The following is an 18,741-nucleotide window of genomic DNA, read 5'->3' on the forward strand; positions in this document are numbered from 1 at the left end:
ATAGTCATAGGAACTAAGGCTTAAAATGACCAGAGCATGAGAGGCCAGACCAGAGGTCAGTGACCAGCTGGATAGAGTGGCGCATGCCTGGTCTCCTAGCCGCTCTAAAGTCTGAGGCAAGAGAACTCAGTTTCAGGCCAGCCTGGGTAGCAGCTGAGACCCCTTCTTGAAACTGAATAAGTAACTCAGTGAGCAAACTCGTCTTTAATTTGCTGACCCGGAAGGCTTCCTTGTACTGTGGGCATGGACCACAGTTATTTACAGATTCATTGTGCAGTATTTACAGCGAGAGGCAGACACAGTATCAATGTGGATGGTGAAGGGAAGGGGAAGAGGCAGCGGAGGAGGGAACGCTAATCCCCAAGTCCAAGCCGACACTGGAGAGTGTGGAGGAGAGAAGGGGCAGCGCCAAATCAGGAGGGAGACTGGGGAGGTGCACACGGGAGGAGGAGAGAAGGGGCAGCGCCAAATCAGGAGGGAGACTGGGGAGGTGCACACAGGAGGAGGAGAGAAGGGGCAGCGCCAAATCAGGAGGGAGACTGGGGAGGTGCACACAGCAGGAGGAGGAGAGTCAAACAAATCAGGAGGGAGACTGGGGAGGTGCACACAGCAGGAGGAGGAGAGTCAAACAAATCAGGAGGGAGACTGGGGAGGTGCACACAGCAGGAGGAGAGTCAAACAAATCAGGAGGGAGACTGGGGAGGTGCACACAGCAGGAGGAGAGTCAAACGGCCTTCATGCGTGCAGACAGGTGAGGGAAGAGTCTGCTGGGACATGACATAAAGCCTCAAAAATTATGGAGTGTGAAGGAAAAAATATGCTACATGCTGCTTCAGACAAAGAATACAATTAGCACTTTACCACCCAAAACTTACACTTCCCCTACCAAAAAGCAGTTCTGTTTAAGTATCTGGTCAGGGGACTAAGAAAGACAATTCTGTCGCATAGTGACGAATTCGTAACCAGACTCAGGACAGATACAAGGAAGAGGGCAAAGAGATTCTGGCATTGACAGAGAAGACCAAATGCCTCTTGAGGCCTGTCTGAGTTTTCCACTGGCATCGCCTTCCTGACCTGTCTTTGGCAAGGTTCTTCCCTTCGTCCTGAGTATCTGGATTGTGACTTCAATTAGGGAGTCGAATTAGAATGAGGCTGGCACATGGGGGACAATCTAATATTCCATCTCACAATTCCAGGCCCCCTCCTTATCCTGCATTATAATATCAGGGTTTGAGTCGTAGCCAGGGACAGATTAGGGTAAGAATAGACAGAATGGAGGAGATGAGGCCACAGAGGCCCACAATCCCAGGGCCACAGCGCCAGAGGCCTAGTTTGTCCAGTGGGATGAAGAGGTCACAGGCGTTTCTGAGCACGTCCAGCAGAAGAGGGGGGTGACCTCGAAGGACACGAGCGAGGAGCAGGACTCGGAGTCGAAACTTGAGAGCCAGTTGTGGCAGGCATGCCCCTGGAGTCCCTGGCTCCCCAGGTCCCCCAGTCTCCACTCCTCCTGGGACTCCAGAAACCTTCATTCTCCTGCCATAAGCTGAGGTCTCTTGTTCCATCAGTAGGCGGATCTCATAAGCGTCGCGGCTCAGATTCATGATGAGGGAAAACAGATAGTACCTGACATGGACAGGACAGATGCACAGGTTAGGAAGACACTCCATCCGCTCTGCATACCCTACACAAACAGAACACTTTTTTCATGAGCTGCAAAGGGATTCCCCATTAGAACATCAGAAACAAATGCTATAACCCACCACTGGAAATGTCCGCTCTGGGCTGGTGAGCCATCTTAGTGGGTAAAAGTACTTGCCACCACACCAGAAGATCTAAGTACAACCCCAAGAACCCACATGGAAGATAGAACTTTTGTCCTCAAGTTATCCTCTGACTTCCACAGACGCCATGGCACATGCATGTACCCACATACACAACATAAGTAAACAAATACATTTTTTTTTGGTTTTTTACGAGACAGGGTTTCTCTGTATTGTTTTGGAGGCTGTTGGTCCAGCCCGGCCTCGAACTCACAGAGATCCACCTGCCTCTGCCTCCCGAGTGCTGGGATTAAAGGCATGCACCACCACCACCTGGCAATAAATAATTTTTTTAAGTTAAAACTTTATCCTGGGGGCTGGAGAGATGGCTCAGAGGTTAAGAGCACTGACTGCTCTTCCAGAGGTCTTGAGTTCAATTCCCAGCAACCACATGGTGGCTCACAACCATCTGCAATTCAATCTGGTGTATATGTAATAAATAAATAAATTTTTTTTTGGTTTTTCGAGACAGGGTTTCTCTGTGGCTTTGGAGGCTGTCCTGGAACTAGCTCTTGTAGACCAGGCTGGCCTCGAACTCACAGAGATTCGCCTGCCTCTGCCTCCCAAGTGCTGGGATTAAAGGTGTGCGCCACCAACGCCCGGCTTAAATAAATAAATCTTAAAAAAAAACTTTATACTGCTTTAGAAGTTGGGATATAGCTCACTGGTAAGAATATTTGACTTGCATGCATGAGTCCTTGAGTTCAATCTCAGCAACACCAAGAACAGAACTGTCCTTCCTTCTGGACAATACCCTAGGTTCAATAAATCTGATACGGAAAGACACATGATCTCACTTACATGTTAAATCTAAATGGCCTAACTCACTGAGGCATGGAATAAGATGGTGGTTGCCAGGATTGGAAGGTATGAGAAACAGGAAGACATTAGCCAACAAGGTGAACACTGAGTTCTACAAAATAAGTTCTGTACATCTAGTATACAGCATGGTTAGTTACTACAGCTAATACAACTGCATCATATACTTGAAGTTTTCTAAATGGCTAGATATCAGATCAGGTGTTCTTAATTAGAAAGTTGTCACTATAAGGTTATGATCATTTTTTAAGGTATTCTTTTTACATATTTGAGTGTTTCACCTACATGCATGTCTGTGTACCATGTGCATGCCTAGCACCCAAGAAGACCAGAAGAGGGTGTCAGATCCCCTGGAACTGGAGTTACAGGTGGTTGTAAGCTGCCATGTAGGCACTGGGAGTTGAACCGTGTCCTCTGAAGAAACAGTGTGGTGTAAATAGGAGTGGCCCCCACAGACTCATGTGCTTGAATACTTGGCCTATAAAGAGTGACACTATTGGGAGATGTGGCCTTGTTGGAGGAAGTGTGTCACTATGGGGGTGGGCTTTGAGGTCTCATGTATGCTCAAGCTATCCCCAGCACACAGATTCCTCCTACTGCATATGCAGCACACAGATTCCTCCTACTGCACATGGGTCAAGCAGGACTCTCTGCTCCTTTCCCAGCACCATGTCTGCCTGCGTGCCGCCATGTCCTGCCCCTCTGAAACCGTAAACCACCCCAGTAAAATGGTTTCCTTTATAGCTGTCGTGGTCAGTGTCGCTTCACCGTAATAAACCCAAACTAAGACAGACAAGCAGAGTTCTAACTGCTGTGTCATTTCTCCAGCCTCATTATAGCTATATTAACAGTCTTGATTATTTCACATTGTATACTTAAATACATATATTTATACACCAAAAACAATAAAGAAGAAAGAACTCTCCTACTACTCTATTATTATTATGTGTTTATATACTCCTTAAGATTCTGGCTTAGGATTCATAAGTGTTATGAAACCTGCCAAGATTGACTTCAAATTTCATTTTTGAGACAATCCCTATAACACACCACACTGAGCTGGAGAGATGTCAGTGGTAAGGACCCAAGTTCAGATCCCCAGAACCTATGTAAATGCTGGTAGGCATGACGATAGGGAATATCTCAGAACAAGATGGCTGGTCTGACTAGTCTTGTATTGGTGAACTCTGAATTCCACTGAAAGACCTGCCTCAATGACTAAGGTGGAGAAACACACAGACTTCCAAAGCCAAGTGTGGGCCTCAGGTGCATACATGTGCCCAGGCATTCACACACACTTGTGAATACACACACACACACACACACACACACACACACACACCATACTTCACCTGACCCCAATAATGCAAACTATTTTGAAGAAACAAATTTAGTTGCTCAAGAGACACATATAGCCTAAAGTGGTGATTCATGCGTATAATCCCAACACTTAGGAGTTCAAGGACAACCTGGGCTACATGAGACCCTGTCTCAAGAAAGAGAGAAGAAAAAAAATTTATACATATGTTAAATTCAATCTTTAAAAAAAAAGCAAAGACCCCCTTCCCTAAGAATAGGCCCAGAGATATTGGCTGCTAGAGTTGTTAGGTTATAAATTCCTTAAGCACAAAAATACTCTTTTTGACCCTGTAGCACTGGCTGTCATAACTTACTATGTAGACCAGGCATACCTCAAACCTACAGAGATTCCTCTGCCTTTGTCTCCAAGTGCTGAAATTAAAGGCATATACCACCATACCCAGCCCAGAACAATTTTTTTACCTTTTTCTTTTTTCAAGACAGGGTTTTTCTGTGTAGCCCTGGCTATCCCAGAATGTACTTTGTAGACCAGGCTGGCCTTGAACTCACAGAGATCCACCTGCCTCTGCTTCCTGAGTGCTGGGATTAAAGGCATGTGCAACCATGCCTGGCTCATTTTTGTTATGTTTTGAGACAAGATTTGTTTTACTATGTAGTCCAGGCTGGTTATGAATTCCCCATGTGGCTTAAACCTTCCTAGTGTTGGATTTACAGGCATACATAGCTAAGTCTTAAATACAAAAACCTATGAGTTTTTTTGTTGTTCTTGTCATGTTGGCTCTGTGTGTGTGTGTGTGTGTGTGTGTGTGTGTGTGTGTGTGTGTGTGTTACAAGGTACGAACCTGCAGAGATCAGAGGTCGACTCTACTACTGCCCTGCTGCTCTCCACCTGTGTTGAGACAGGGTCTTTTGCTGAAGCTGGAGCTTTCCCCTTGGCTAGACTGGTTACCTGGACAAAGACCCCAGGATCTTCCTGTCTCCACCTCCCAGACAGGGATTTATGTGGGTGCTGGGGACCCAAACTCAGGTCTTCATCTTTACATGCAACCACTTGACTTGATATCTCTACAGTCTGTTTTGTTTTTAATCCACTCTAGCAACAGTGATCTACGCGCAATAAATTGTCCTAGTTTTAAAGCCTATTCTGAGAGGCTAGAGAGACAGCTCATCCATTAAGAGTCTGTACTGCTCTTCCAGGGGATTTAAGTTTGGTTTCTAGCACCTATGGTGGCTCACTATCACCTGTAAACCCAGCTCCAGTGGGATCCAACACCTCTAGCATCTATAGGCCTCTGTACTCATGTGTATACATGCCAACACAGATAAATACATAACTAAAATGAATATAAATAAATGTTTTAAAAGACTGGGCTTTTTTATCCCTTTGGGAAATAAAATATAAGGATATTTCTCTACCACCAAGTGTTAGCCACAGTCATCTCTAGACTATCACGTTGGTCTTTTTGTTTTATTTTGTTTTGTTTGCTTTTTGTTTTTTGAGACAGGGTTTCTTTGTATTGTTTTGGAGGCTGTCCTGGAACCTCCTCTGTAGACCAAGCTGACCTTGAACTCACAGAGATCTGCCTGCCTCTGCCTCCCGAGTGCTGGGATTAAAGGTGTGTGCAACCAACGCCCAGCTCACTTTGGTCTTTTAACCAGTCTCTCTGTGGTCATTCTTGTCCCTTCCCCAACCATTGAGTTTAATAAAGTAGCTAGTAGTAGCATGAGTGTAAATCATTACATCTGCTCTTAAACTATCAACTCATTTTCTTCTTATCTAGTGACAGTGAAACCTAGGTACCTTAGACAGCACTCTACCAGTGAGCTACATCCTCAGCCCCTCTTAACTTTACCCTGTATCATTCTTTCCATAACTGTGTGTGTATGTGTGTGTGTGTGTGTGTATGTGTGTGTGCAGATGAAAGTGTGGGCAGATGCGTATGCATGTGTCTGAGAGACCAAAGGACAGTTTTGTTTCTGGAGGGCCACCACTGCCCGGCTAATTTTTATTATATATATATAGTTGTTTTGCCTGTATATATGTCTGTGTGCCATGTGCATGCATTGCCAGTGGAAGAGGGTATCAGATTCTCCTGGACCTGGAGTCAATTAAGAGATGGTTCTAAACTGCCACGTGGGGGCTGGGAATCAAACCCAGGTCCTCTGGAAGAGTAGCCAGTGCTCTTAACCACTGAAGTATTTCTGCAGCCTCCTGTTTTTTAAAAGTGTGTGTGTGTGTGTGCATGCGTGCGTGCGTGCGTACGTGCAGGTACAGGTATGCTATGGCTCATGTATGGAGGCTGGAAAGCCCATTGCAGGACTCAATTCTCTCCTCCCATCACAGGCCCTAGGGATTGAACTCAGGCCATTAGGTTCACCCAGCAAGCACCTTTGACCCACTCAACCATCTCACTGGTAAAATTATTTGTTATAATAACTGGATCCCTACCTACACAGTAATGAACCTTGGTTCTTTTTTTAAATTTATTTGCTTTATTTATTACTATTATGTGTAGTAGTACGGATATGGGGGGCCCAAGTGCATGGTATGCATATTCAAGTCAAAGAACAATTTTGTGGAGTGGGTCTTTTCTTTTACCTTTACCTGGGTCCCAGGGATGCAACTCAGATCATCTGGTCTGCTTGCTTTTACTCATCAAGTCATCTCATTGCAGACCTTAAGTTCATGGATCAGGAACCACATTTGTTTGGCTTCTGCCTAATGTCCTGACCCATAGTTAGAAATTAAGAAATATTTTTGTAAAAGCCAAGCACATCAGTAGTGGCACATGCTCACGGAGTCCCAGCTACTAGGATGGCTAAGGTAGGAGGACTGCTTGAACCCAGGAACTCTGTACCAGCCTGAGTACACGTGTGTGGGTGCACATTTGTGGTTATGTATGCATATGTGTGCACATACACGTGAAGCCCAGAGTTCAGCCTTGGGGTCACTCCTCAGGTGCTACCCACCTTGTTTTTTGAGACAGGATTTATCACTTGGCCTGAAACTTGCTCATTGTTCTGGGCTGGCTGGCCAGAGAGCTTTAGGAATCCTCCTGATTAACCTCCACACTGCTGGGATTATAAGAGTGCATCCATCCCTGGTTTATGTGTGTGTTGGGGGTTGTGTGTGTATGGGCGGGGTTCTGGGAACCAAACTCAGGTCTTCATGCTTGTAGAACTGTATTATCTTAGTCCTATGAGACCCTAGATCATGAAATGAAAGGACACTAGACATGGTATCACATAATCCTCTCCTAAACTGGGGAAGGGGAGGGGGTGTCTAAAGCAGGAGAATCCTGAGTTCAAGGCTAAATTAGGCTATGTAGTGAGATCTATCTCAAAAATAACAACAATAAAATAAAACAAAAACCAACCAAACAAAAAACAGGCAAGATGACCCAGCAGGGCAAAGGCTCCATCACCAAATGTGATGACCAGAGTTCAACCTTGAGATCCGCATGGTGGAAGGGGAGAACCAACCCTTGCAAACTGTCCTCCACACAGTGTGGCAATGCCACCTGCCCCCTCACACACGCTAATAACACATTTTTAAAATTTGTGTTTTTTTCAAGACAGGGTTTCTCTGTGTAGCTTTGGAGCCTATCCTGGCACTCTCTCTGTAGATCAGTTAGGCCTTGAACTCAGAGATCGCCTGCCTCTGCCTCCCAAGAGCTGGGATTAAAGGTGCGTGTGCCACCAACACCTAACTAATAAATAAAAAATTTTAAGAGGAAACATGAATAAATGAGTAGAAAGGCAATGAGGGTAGACTATCTATGGTTTAGATATAATTAAACTAATACAATATTTATCATCTCCAATCTCAGCCACTTATTATGGTATAGCAAATCTAACATCCATCTGATAGTGTTACTCTTTTATGTTTAAGATACAAATGAAGATTGGAAACCAAATGGTAAATTAAGGTAGATATTTGTCATGGCATGGTGGCACACATCTTTAATTCCAGCACTTTGGAAACAAAGTCAGGTAAATCTCTGTGAGTCCAAATCAGGAGAGTCTATATAGTGAGTCAACCAGGGATATATATGTAAGACCCTGTCTCAAAAACAGACAAAAAGCCAGGCGTTGGTGATGCACGCCTTTAATCCCAGCACTCGGGAGGCAGAGGCAGGCGGATCTCTGTGAGTTCGAGGCCAGCCTGGTCTACAAAGTGAGTTCCAGGACAGCCTCCAAAGCCACAGAGAAACCCTGTCTCAAAAAACCAAAAAAAAAAAAAACAGACAAAAAATTAATAATATATTGTCCTTGCATCCATGGAAGATTAATTCCAGGATCCTGCACTCAGCCCAATCACCCAAATCCTACCCAAATCCACAGCTGCTCAAATCCCGCAGATAAAATGGTATTGCATTTATATATAACCTACACAATCCTCTGTATCCACCTCCAGATATTTTAAAATATCTAATATAATATATATGCAACTATAGTGTTTATGGCATAATGACACAAAACACTTTCACACATTCAGTTCAGATGCACTTTTCCCCTTGACATTTTCAATCTGTGGTTGCTTGAATCAAAAGAAGTGGAAACAATAGCTGTGAAAATCCAATTGCATACTCAGAACATCCTGAGTTACCTCCATCTTGTAAACAGCAAGTTATGGGCTGGGGAAACGGCTCAGGGGTGGGAGCACCTGCCACACAGGCCTGATGGCCAGAGTCTGTACCTGGGACTCACAGTGGCCAGAGAAAGCCCACTGCGTGCTGACCTACACATGTGTGATGCAGTTTATTTATTTATTATGTGCACAGTATTCTGCCTGCATTTATGTCTGCACATCAGAAAAGCCGCCAGATCTCATTATAGATGGTTGTGAGCTACCACGTTGTTGGGAATTGAACTCAGGACCTCTGGAAGGGCAAGCAGGGTTCTTAACCTCTGAGCCATCTCTCCAGTCCATTCTTTTTAAACATACACACACACACACACACACACACACTCGGGGCTAGAGTGATGGTTTAGTGTGTAAAAGCAACCCTCTCTTCCCAAGGACCTGGGTTTTGATGCCCAGAACCCACATGACAGCTCATAACCATCTGTAACTCCAGTTCTGGTGCCTTCTTTTGGCCTCTGCCAGCACCAGGCACACAAATGGTGCACAGACATGCAGGCAAATCACCCACACGCATAAAGTAAAATATTTAAATGTTGGGGTGTGTGTGTGTGTGTGTGTGTGTGTGTGTGTGCGCGCGAACACACACACGCGTGTGCAATAAGGAACGGAGGCCACAAATAGTGTTGTAGGAGAAAACAAAAATCAAACCTGAATGAACGCTGCGCCCACTTTTCCTGGTCCACACGGGGAGCTAGTCCGGACTTTCCAGCCCACAGAACATTGTCACAGGCAAAGTATAAGGCTCGATTGAGATGACTAACAGTGACGCAGAATCTCAGGACAACATCTGATAGGTGCACAGCTCTTTTGGCGGACTCAAGAGCATCTGCCGAGTTACCCAGGCGTAGCACTGGTGGAGAAGAACGCGGGAAAGCAAGGGATTTGAAGTACAGAGGCAAAGGTGGGGGTGGAGAAGAAAGAAAAAAGCAAAAGTTGAGAAGCAAGAACAACATACAATAAGAAAGAGTAAAAATAATTTGCTCTTTTTAAAAAAATCAAATTGTAATTAATGTTTGTCCCAGTTTAGTTTTTTTTCCCACTTGCCCCATTCTCTCCAAGCCGTGTTTACCATCTTTACCTGCTGTCTTATCTCAGCTGGAGGCATGCAGAAGAGCCAAATTATGGCAAACCAGCAGAAAGGGAAAGTACTGGAAGGAGAGGCAAAGGCTAATAGAAAGGTTTGGTTCACTTACGCTTTCTCCCGAGGCTCAGATGACCCTCCAGCTGTCGAATCTGTTTCTGCAACTCGGGACTAGCCCCATGTCTCTGCAAAGCGTGTCCAAGAAGGGAACAGGCATACTGGGCAGCCCTGGAGGGGAGGACAGGAAAAGTAAGGGGCTGGCCCACTAACCTCTCTGCCAAAAATGCCCTCCAGCAGGACGGTGAGGCCGTTAGGAGCACTTGTTCTTGGAGAGGACAATGAGCCCCGGTTGCATTCCCAGCACCCACATGGTGGCTCACAACTGTCTGTAACTCCAGTTCCAGGAGATCAATCACCCTCTTCTGACCTCACGCACCAGACACCACATGCGGTGCACATACACACTTGCGGACAAAAGCTCAGACAAATAGTAATACAAAAACAAAAACTCCGCCGGGGACATTTCCTCCTTTTTACATCAGTCTTTCCGTTTTTCCTCAAAGCCAGGAGAAGAGAACGACATAAGGGGGAAATGTAGCCTATTGAGAGGGTGGAGAGCACTATTTGGGGTTAAGAGAGTAAAATGGTGAGGCCTAAAGGGGCCAGAAACCAGCCGGGATCCATCACAAGCGTCCACGCGCGGGTTTATATAGGAAACACCACAGAGGGCGAGCTAGTTGAGGGGCGGATTATTCCTCCGGATAGGTGAACTAAGAGATTAAGGTCCTTGACCCGTATGGGACTCGAAGGAGAGCCGAGACAGCGCTCTCCTAGGTGACAGCCGGTGAGAGGACGCAGAACCGGGAAGATCGCCCCTCAAGCCACCACGGCAGTGAGGAAACTGTTGCGCTTTGTGGACACGGTAACCCTGGGCGGCCTCCCCGCTGGCCCACTCATGCCTCAGTTTCCCCATCTTTCCCGTGAGCAGGAAAGAATCATCTCACAACCGGCTGCAGAGTGCGCCTCCCGGGCCGCGCGGGCCCCCGTACCCACAGCTGACCCTTAGGGACCCCGTAGCGCGCCCGTTGCCTCGCGGGCACCTGCTCTGCCCTCCCGCCCGCGCTCCTCCGTCGGCCGCACCTACACAGCCGCTCCCGGGCTTGGCTCTGCGCACTGAAGCGGACCCAGGCGTCCATGACAGCGGCAGCCCGGGCCCACGGCGCCGCCGCCCGCCTGCTTCCAGCCCCTAGTCACGCCTCCCGGGCGAGCAACGGGGCTTCGCGAGGGACAAACGGCGGCAGGAAAGTCAACCAGCCGGAGCCGGCCCTGTGGCGGAGTTTCAAGGCTCGAAGCGAGATCGTGGGTGCATTTCCGGCACATCGCCCCCTCTGGGACTGTCTCCAGCCTCTAAGCACGCTCTCTCAGTAGCACACTCTGCTTTAAAGTCTCAGCAGCAAGGGGCGGGGCCTGCGGGAACTCGGAGGCTCTGTAGGATGTCGACCAAGGCAATCTATCCTATCCCTATCCCACTGGGGGCAACGAAGAGCCCAGGGCAGCAGAAAGGGAAAGGGAAAGGGTCCAAGGGAAAAGGGGGTGATGAGATCCCGTTTGGCAACTCCTCCCGAATAGATAGGATGTAGAATCCAGGGGCAGAATCAAGTGGACGAAATTCACAGGCTACCACATCTGCAGGCCCCGGCACACTTTCGGGGTCATCAGTAGTGAAGGACGGCTGGGCAAAATTACAGGAGTGGAAATAGGTCAGAGATGCCCACTTTCTCAGGGGTAGCAAGGTCCGAATGCAAGTGACCATTGTGCTCTGAGTGACTTTGCTGGAAGAAACCTAGCTGTGCACCAGTAATGCAGCCAGCTCCATCCCTTCCCAGCTCCGCTACTCTTGACTCGTTAACCGTTGCCAACTTAACGGTCATTTCTGCGGTTATGCCCCTAGATGTTACCTGAAATATTCTTGTCCAGTATCTAGTTGGAGACGTCGCATGTTAGACCCCATACCTCTAAAAACTGTCATGTGGGTGGCTTTCCTGCGACTGGCTTTAACCCAGCGTTCAGGTGGAAAGGTGTAAACAGGTGTAAATGAAATGTATGGAGGAAACCTTGGCTTCTTGCTTGCCTTAGGTGAGTTGTCAGGGCTGCGGGCTGGGCTGAAAAGGTATTTGGCTACACAGTAGGTGCTTGGGAAGTTACTGCACAGCATCCTTCGAAGGCTGCAGGTCATGGATCTTCAGGGAGGGAGACTCTGCTCCCTCCTGGGAAGATTATTGACATGCTAGAGACCTACATTTTGCTGGGTATGATGGCAAATACCTGAAATCCCAACACTCATGAAGCAGAGGCAGGAGACCAATGCAAGTTTAAATTATTTTATTTACAGAGCTCCATTCGGTCCAGACAGAGCTGGACCCTGACTTTTAAGAGATGGGGCAGGTGCTAGTTTGGTAGTTAAGAGTGCTTACTGGTTCAATTCCCAGCACGCACATAGCTGCTCACAACTGTCTCTAGCTTCAGTTCTAGATCCGATGCTCTCTTCTGGCCTCCATGGGCACCAGGAATGCACGTGGTTCACATGTGTACACACCAAGCTGACATTAATACACGTAACAGTTATTTAAACGCAGTAGCCTATTATCTGCATCTGTCTCTTCCCTCAGGCTAGCTTTGCAGTGCTCGATTCCCACCTCTTTGCATCCTGGTATCACCTCCTCTAAGACACTGGTACATAAGAACTACAGGGCAGAGGAGGTCAGTAAGAATGACATCAGTGGGCACACACCTTTAATCCCAGCACTTGGGAGGCAGAGGCAGGTGGATCTCTGAGTTCAGGGCCAGCCTGGTCTACAGAGCAAGTTCCAGGACAGCCAGAGCTATACAGAGAAACCTTGCTTGTCTGGAAGGAAAGAGGGAAAGGCAGGAAGAAGGAAGGAAGGAAGGAAGGAAGGAAGGAAGGAAGGGAGGGAGGGAGGGAGGGAGGGAGGGAGGGAGGGAGGGAGGGAGGGAGGGAGGGAGGGAGGGAGGGAAGGTCTGACTAGAGTTGACTAGAAGAGCACGTGTTCTTGGAGGTGGCCCAGGTTCAATTGTCAGCACACACAAGGGCTCACAACCACCTGTAACTAATTCCAGGGGATCTGACACCTCCTCTAACCTCAGTAGGTACAGGTATGCAAGTGATACAAACATGTAAAGCAAAACACAATTCATATTTTTTTTAAATCTGGAGCTGTGAATTAACCTCTGTAGTTTTTTATTCCATTAAGAAACAATGTCCATCAACTCTTGAGTATACTCTACTTGACAGGTACTTATGGGCACTTCCAGCCTGGTATGCCCAGCCACGTTAGCAGTACACAAGAGTGGAATATCTAACCTACTCTTGAAATCCAGGAAAAGTCTTGAAGACAGGTGTTACAAGTGCATGCGAGTCTCACATGTTACTTATAAAGTTGAAGATTAGAAAATGAGTATGTGCAAGACAAAGGTGGGTCAGAGTCTGTTTGTCCTGAGGCAAGAGCAGACACACTACATACAAGGTGGAGGGTGACATATTAAGCTTGTGACTTTTACTCTAACTTTATAGCTATGAAAGTAAGTTGGACATTGTGGTATATGCCTGTAATTCCAGCACTGGAGAAAGAGGTAGGAGGACCGCAATTTCAATGTCAGCCTAGTAGTCTGTCAGAAGTTTCAGGCCAAAAGGGCGATATAGCAAGACATTGTTGCTTAAGACTTAATCTCAAATCATAAAAATCAGAAATTTAACACAAGCCTGACCTATCTCAACCCAGTAATGGAGGGAAATGCAGTCAGTTAGCTGAGTTCTAGGCTAGCCTGATCTAATTAGTTTTAAGACCTTGCCTAAAAAGTAGCAGCAGCCACAGCAAAAGCCTGACTTATAGTTCTAAGGCAGGAAAACAAGATCTCCACCACCTATTATTAAAAAGGCACCTAGGGCTGGAGAGTTGACTCAGTGGTTAAGAGCACTTGGGAGGCAGAGGCAGGTGGGATCTCTGTGAATTCAAGGCCAGCCTGGTCTATAAAGCTACACAGAAAAACCATGTCTCAGAAGAAAAAAAAAAAAAAAAAGCACTGGCTACTCTTCAGAGGACATAGACTCAATCTGGGAACCCACATGGTAGCTCACAACCATCTGTAACTCCAATCCCAAAGGATCTGGAGCCCTGTTCTGACTCTCAAGCAACAGGCACATATGTGATGTACAAAGACACACGCAGGCAAAACACTCATAAACAGCTACATATTAAAAGAAGACTACTGGGACACGTGGCATACAGTCAGACACAAAGACAAAAATTTTTATGGTATAAAGAATGACATTAGGAATAGCAGGAAATTACTTATTTATGTAAGTTCAAGTTTCAAAGTTGTAGTAGTTAAAAGGAGGGTTGCTACTGCACATGGTTAAGTTTGTAGGAGAAAGGAAAGTTAGAAAGCCATACAAATCAACCAGTGAGTTTCCCCTTCCAACTCCTCTCCCCAGAGACAGATCTCATATAGCCCAGGCTGACTGACAACCACCTATGTAGCTGAGGATGAAGTCAACTTTCTTCAGGCTTCATCTCCCAAGTTAGTGCTAGGATCACAGAAAGGAGCCACCATGTCCATTTTATGCGGTTTTGGTCAACACAACTCAGGGCTTGTGCATACTAGACAGGCATTCTACCAGCTGAACCACATCCCTACCCCTCTGAGCTATTTTTATATTTCTCAAACAAAGCAAAAAGAACATCAGTTATAGAAGAGGATCTTCCCAACTGATTCAAAATAGCCAAGTCATATCTAAGCAGTTCATCTAATGTCTCTCTGGATGATACTATTTTCTAAAATTCCTAATGCTTGCTCAACTTACTCTCTCAAATACTTCAAAATCTAGAAATCTTTTGTCAAACTAATAGTTATTCAATCTACATTATCAAAAAGAACCAAAGCACTCTAACCCTGCAAATATAAACTAAAATATATTCTTAACCAATTCAATCCAAAACCCCAGCAATTTACCAAAAAGAAGGACAGGGCAACCAATAATATCTGAAAAAATGTTTAATATTTGCCATTATACATCAGAGAAACAGGAGTATCTTAAGTCTGAGGCCAATGTGAGTCACATAGTGACCCACATAAGACTTCAAAGCAACAGCAAAAATAATCCCACAAAGTTACTACAGACATATCAAAAAATCATTTCAACTAAAAACTATGAGAAAGGGCTAGCAATGTGATTTTCTGTTTATTTTTGTTTTTCTAGACAGGGTTTCTTTGTATAGCCCTAGCTTTCCTAGAATTTACTCTGTAGACCAGGCTGGCCTCAAACTCAGAGATCCACCTGCCCCTGACTCCCATGTGCAGGGGTTAAAGGTGTGTGCCACCACTGCCAGGCTGCAATGTCCTTCTCAGAAGTGTACTGTTATATAGTAATCAAGCTGGGTTTCTTTTGTGTTGTAGGAACTAACAAACTATGTTCAGCACCATACTCAAGGCAGAGCTGGCTGAGCACATGCAAAGTCCCCAAGTTTTAGTCACAGGGACCACATAAACTGGGTATGGTGGCCCATGCCTGGAATCTGAGCGCCTGGGACACCAAGGCAAAGTAACAGAAGTTCTGGGCCACCCTGGGCTACATCAGACTGTGTGAGAAGAGAAGCACTAATACAGTATCTGCTCACAAGAGTAAGAATCATTCCTTAATGCTACAAAAACCTCACTACCCCTGCTCTCTGGTCTTCTAAGAAAAAGAAATGTGAGCAGTCTCTATTGGAGCCTCTAGAAACTCAGAATCCCACTCCAGACACAGTCTTCCCAGTGACTCAGAAGGCCTTACTGTAAACCTCTTCAGTCTCCAGAACAGTAAAACTTTAAATGTAGAAAACAAAACATTTATTACTTTTTAACTCAAAGCAATACAAAGTAGACAGGGTAAGAAATTAAATATAAACACAAGTTCCACCCTAGCCCTATTTATGCAAGGCAGTAACACCAAATGGACTCGTGGAGAGACCACCTGGGCAACAGAGGATTTATCAACGACGTCTCCGGTCTGGACTCCTGCTTCGTCTTCGGCCACCTCTGAGGAAAATGAAAAGAAGGATTCACCAAAGGACAATACAAAACCCTTGTTTATCTCGTTCATGTCTGCCCTCCCTTCTGTCTTACCTCCTCTTGCCCTTTGGAGGACCCCGAACAAAACACCAGTCGACGCTGATTGGCTGTCCCATCAGATCTTGACCATTGAGTCCTTCCATGGCGGCCTGAGCCTCTTTGTATGTCTCATACTCAACTAGAGTGTACCCCTGTGGAAAGTTCAAAAGTCTACGTCACCAACCGTCAAGTACCCCTTCCTTAAACCTGAACTGCATACCTAACCAGAAAAATTTACCAGCTCTATATAGTGACAATTACATCATACATCCCCATTATACGCCCATTTTGTTTCCATTCTTGTAGGTAACAAAATCAATTTCAATGTCATTTCACTTAATCCCTGTTCTTGGACAACCACTACAAATACAAAATAACCTCCAACGTAGAGTTATTGAAGGAAGCAGGAAAATCTACCTTCAAGTATCCTGTACGTCTGTCCAAGTTGAGATGGATGTTTTTTATTTCCCCATATTCAGCAAACTTGTCATGAATATCTTCTTCAGTGGCTTCTTCGTGGACTCCAGTGACAAAGAGAATCCAGCCTTCGACAGCTGTTGGGTAAGGGAGGGTGTTGTATGAGCACAAAGATAAAAAGCCCAGTGCTTAGAAAGCGGAGGCAGAGGCAGGCAGATTTGTGAGTTCCAGGTCAACTAAGGCTACACAGTGAGACTCTTATCACAAACCTAAAAAAGGCAGGGGCATAGTGGCACAAACTTTTAATCCCAGCACTCCTGAAGGCAGAGGCAGAGGCAGATGGATCCCTGAGAGTTCGAGGCCAGCCTGGTCTAAAAAGAGAGTTCTAGGACAGGGAGGGAGGGAGGAAGGAAGGAGGGAGAGGGAAGGAGGGAGAGAGAGAAAGAAAGAGAGCAAGAGACAGAGAGACAGACAGCGAGAGATTGGTCAAACTGTCTCTTACTTTATTCCCATTTAAGTGCCAGTACACACAGATTCCCCAGAAGTCCTATTTACTTACAGCGCTGCGGTCCGGGTTCATCGCCATCCTGCTCCACACTGTCATAATCCTCTCGCATCCGCGCTCGGGACCCCTCTTCTAAAAGAACACATACTAGATCACCGAAAACTGTCCTTCATATGTATTCCCATCAGACCACAAAGTTCCCACACTTCTTATTAGACCACTCTATTCTGTTCCCCACACTCACCGGAGCCAAAGCCGCGACCCTTCCGTTTCTTCGCTTTTTCTTTTAGTTTATGGATGCTCTCTAGAGTTCCAGAAGAGAAAATAAGCAACAAAAATAAGTCATTTTTTAAAAAAAACTGTCTCGTTCCCAAGACTATCTGGAAGCTTAAAACAGGGACTTCAGCTTCAGTCCCTTCCCGGTTCCGCCCCTAATTCCTTCCCAGGGGGGCGGAGTCTCCAGTCGAGACCCACTTCGTGAGCCCGCATCCCAGGAAATTCCCTCCTACTACATTCTTCTCGCGCTCCTTCCCCTCTTCCCGCAGCCGCCTCAATTCTCCTCACCGTCCCCATCCTCATCCATGGCGAAATCCTCGCCACCGGCCTCGTGAAGATCCAGCACGTCCGCCATCTTGCTTCTCTCCGAGCTCTCGTCCGCGCTGCAGCGAGCTAGGCACCTCGGGAAACTGTCGCAGAGGATAAACGTCACAGTCAGGCTAACCAATCAAAGATTGGCTCCAAGCCCCGCCCTCGGCGTGTGAAAAGTCTCAAAGGCAGGCGGGGCTACTTTAAAGTGGAGCTGTCAATTTGGCGTGGCTGCGCGATTTACGCCCAACACTCGGCAGCACGGGTGGATCGCTTTGAGTTCGAGGCCATCTTAGTCTATATGGTGAGTTCCAGACCAGCCAAGGCTACTTAGTTTGGCGTGTTTTGTTTTGTGACAGTCTTTCTATGTAGTCCTGGCTGGTCTCGAAGTCAGAGACCCACCTGCCTCGGACTTCCAGGTGCTAGGATTAAAGGCATGTGCCACCAGGTCGAGCTCTAAAGCTACAGGATGAGAGCCTACAAAGAATACAAACTATAGTAAAATAAAACGGTGCCGGAAGTGCTCCTCCAGCCATGTTGAGCAGGTCGCGAGCGCTTCCGCGTTGGGACAAATTCAAAGGGTGAGTGAAGTCATTGGCTTTCTCTTAAAACCTTCAACTAACAAGAAGTCATTATAAAGCCGTATTGGTTTCCTTATTAGAGGCTTGTTTTCCTTCTCCCCACTCCATGCTAGGAAATGGCAGTTGAATTAAATTTTTGTTTTTAATCTCAAACGCGAGTTAGTACCGATGAGATGGCTCAGCAGGAAAGGCTGTTGCTGCCAAGTGTGACACCATGAGTTCGATCCCTAACACCCACAAGGTGGAAGGAAAGAAACGACTTTTACAAGGTGTCCTCTGACCTCTACGTGCCTGCCTTCAAACAAGTTGTAAACACATGCATATACACATACAAGTTAATGTTAAGAAAAATTAAGACTGCCAGGCGGTGGTGGCACACGTCTTTAATCCCAGCGCTCAGGAGTAAGAGGCAGGCGGATCTCTGAGAGTTCGAGACCAGCCTGGTCTACAAGAGCTAGTTCCAGGACAGCCTCCAAAGCCACAGAGAAACCCTGGGGGGGGGCAGAATTAAGACTACAAAGTAATTTAAGCATATATACACTGTTTGAAGAAGCCATTTAATCTTTATAGGAAACATTAAAAACTAAGCTAAATCAAGCCTGGCACAGAATCTCAGGGAAACTAGTAGACAAGCCATGCCTTTAATCCCAGCACTTGGTAGGCAGAAGCAGGTAGCTAGGGATACATAGAGAAACCCTGCTGAAAAACAAAACAAAAAACCAAAAAGGCCAGGCTGAGTGTTGGTGGCCCACACTTTTAATCCCAGCACTCGGGAGGCAGAGGCAGGAAGATCTCTA

The 18,741-nt window shown here is 46.3% G+C and overlaps 2 protein-coding genes across 5 annotated transcripts; both read right to left on the reverse strand.

Annotated features, from left to right (window-relative positions):
- Positions 1-831: 831 nt before the first annotated feature.
- Pex11b (peroxisomal biogenesis factor 11 beta) lies at positions 832-11,093 on the reverse strand. 3 transcript variants are annotated; one of them, XM_013123762.3, is made up of 4 exons: positions 10,833-11,093; positions 9,801-9,916; positions 9,256-9,457; positions 832-1,623 (listed from the first exon to the last, which is right to left on the reverse strand). In XM_013123762.3, exons 1-4 carry the CDS (start codon positions 11,066-11,068, stop codon positions 1,224-1,226), a joined length of 954 nt encoding a protein of 317 aa, XP_012979216.1. In that variant the 5' UTR covers positions 11,069-11,093; the 3' UTR covers positions 832-1,223. The 3 variants fall into 3 exon arrangements, with proteins under 3 accessions (XP_012979216.1, XP_005084291.1, XP_040608130.1); XM_005084234.4 differs by having other exon boundaries at positions 10,829-11,078; XM_040752196.1 differs by lacking the exon at positions 10,833-11,093 and adding an exon at positions 10,648-10,740.
- Positions 11,094-14,746: 3,653 nt separating this feature from the next.
- Rbm8a (RNA binding motif protein 8A) lies at positions 14,747-17,464 on the reverse strand. 2 transcript variants are annotated; one of them, XM_005084237.4, is made up of 6 exons: positions 17,343-17,464; positions 17,023-17,082; positions 16,833-16,907; positions 16,274-16,410; positions 15,872-16,008; positions 14,747-15,784 (listed from the first exon to the last, which is right to left on the reverse strand). In XM_005084237.4, the coding sequence occupies exons 1-6, from the start codon at positions 17,407-17,409 to the stop codon at positions 15,739-15,741; spliced, it is 522 nt and encodes a 173-aa protein (XP_005084294.1). In that variant the 5' UTR covers positions 17,410-17,464; the 3' UTR covers positions 14,747-15,738. The 2 variants fall into 2 exon arrangements, with proteins under 2 accessions (XP_005084294.1, XP_005084293.1); XM_005084236.4 differs by having other exon boundaries at positions 16,833-16,910.
- Positions 17,465-18,741: the final 1,277 nt, after the last annotated feature.

Source organism: Mesocricetus auratus, unplaced genomic scaffold (genome assembly GCF_017639785.1).
Source record: "Mesocricetus auratus isolate SY011 unplaced genomic scaffold, BCM_Maur_2.0 Super-Scaffold_100009, whole genome shotgun sequence".
Classification (NCBI taxonomy): Eukaryota; Metazoa; Chordata; class Mammalia; order Rodentia; family Cricetidae; genus Mesocricetus; species Mesocricetus auratus.

Bases quoted from the DNA above. Each gene is read 5' to 3' on its own strand.
- Rbm8a (XM_005084236.4), bottom strand. From the start codon at position 17,409: ATGGCGGACGTGCTGGATCTTCACGAGGCCGGTGGCGAGGATTTCGCC. The intron at 17,083-17,342 runs GTGAGGAGAATT...CTGGAACTCTAG, and splicing joins CATGGATGAGGATGGGGACG to AGAGCATCCATAAACTAAAA. The intron at 16,411-16,832 runs GTAAGTAAATAG...CTTACCCAACAG, and splicing joins TGAACCCGGACCGCAGCGCT to CTGTCGAAGGCTGGATTCTC.
- Pex11b (XM_013123762.3), bottom strand. From the start codon at position 11,068: ATGTGCCGGAAATGCACCCACGATCTCGCTTCGAGCCTTGAAACTCCG. The intron at 9,458-9,800 runs GTAAGTGAACCA...CTTCTCCACCAG, and splicing joins TCTGAGCCTCGGGAGAAAGC to TGCTACGCCTGGGTAACTCG. The intron at 1,624-9,255 runs GTTTGATTTTTG...TGTCCATGTCAG, and splicing joins TGGGCGCAGCGTTCATTCAG to GTACTATCTGTTTTCCCTCA.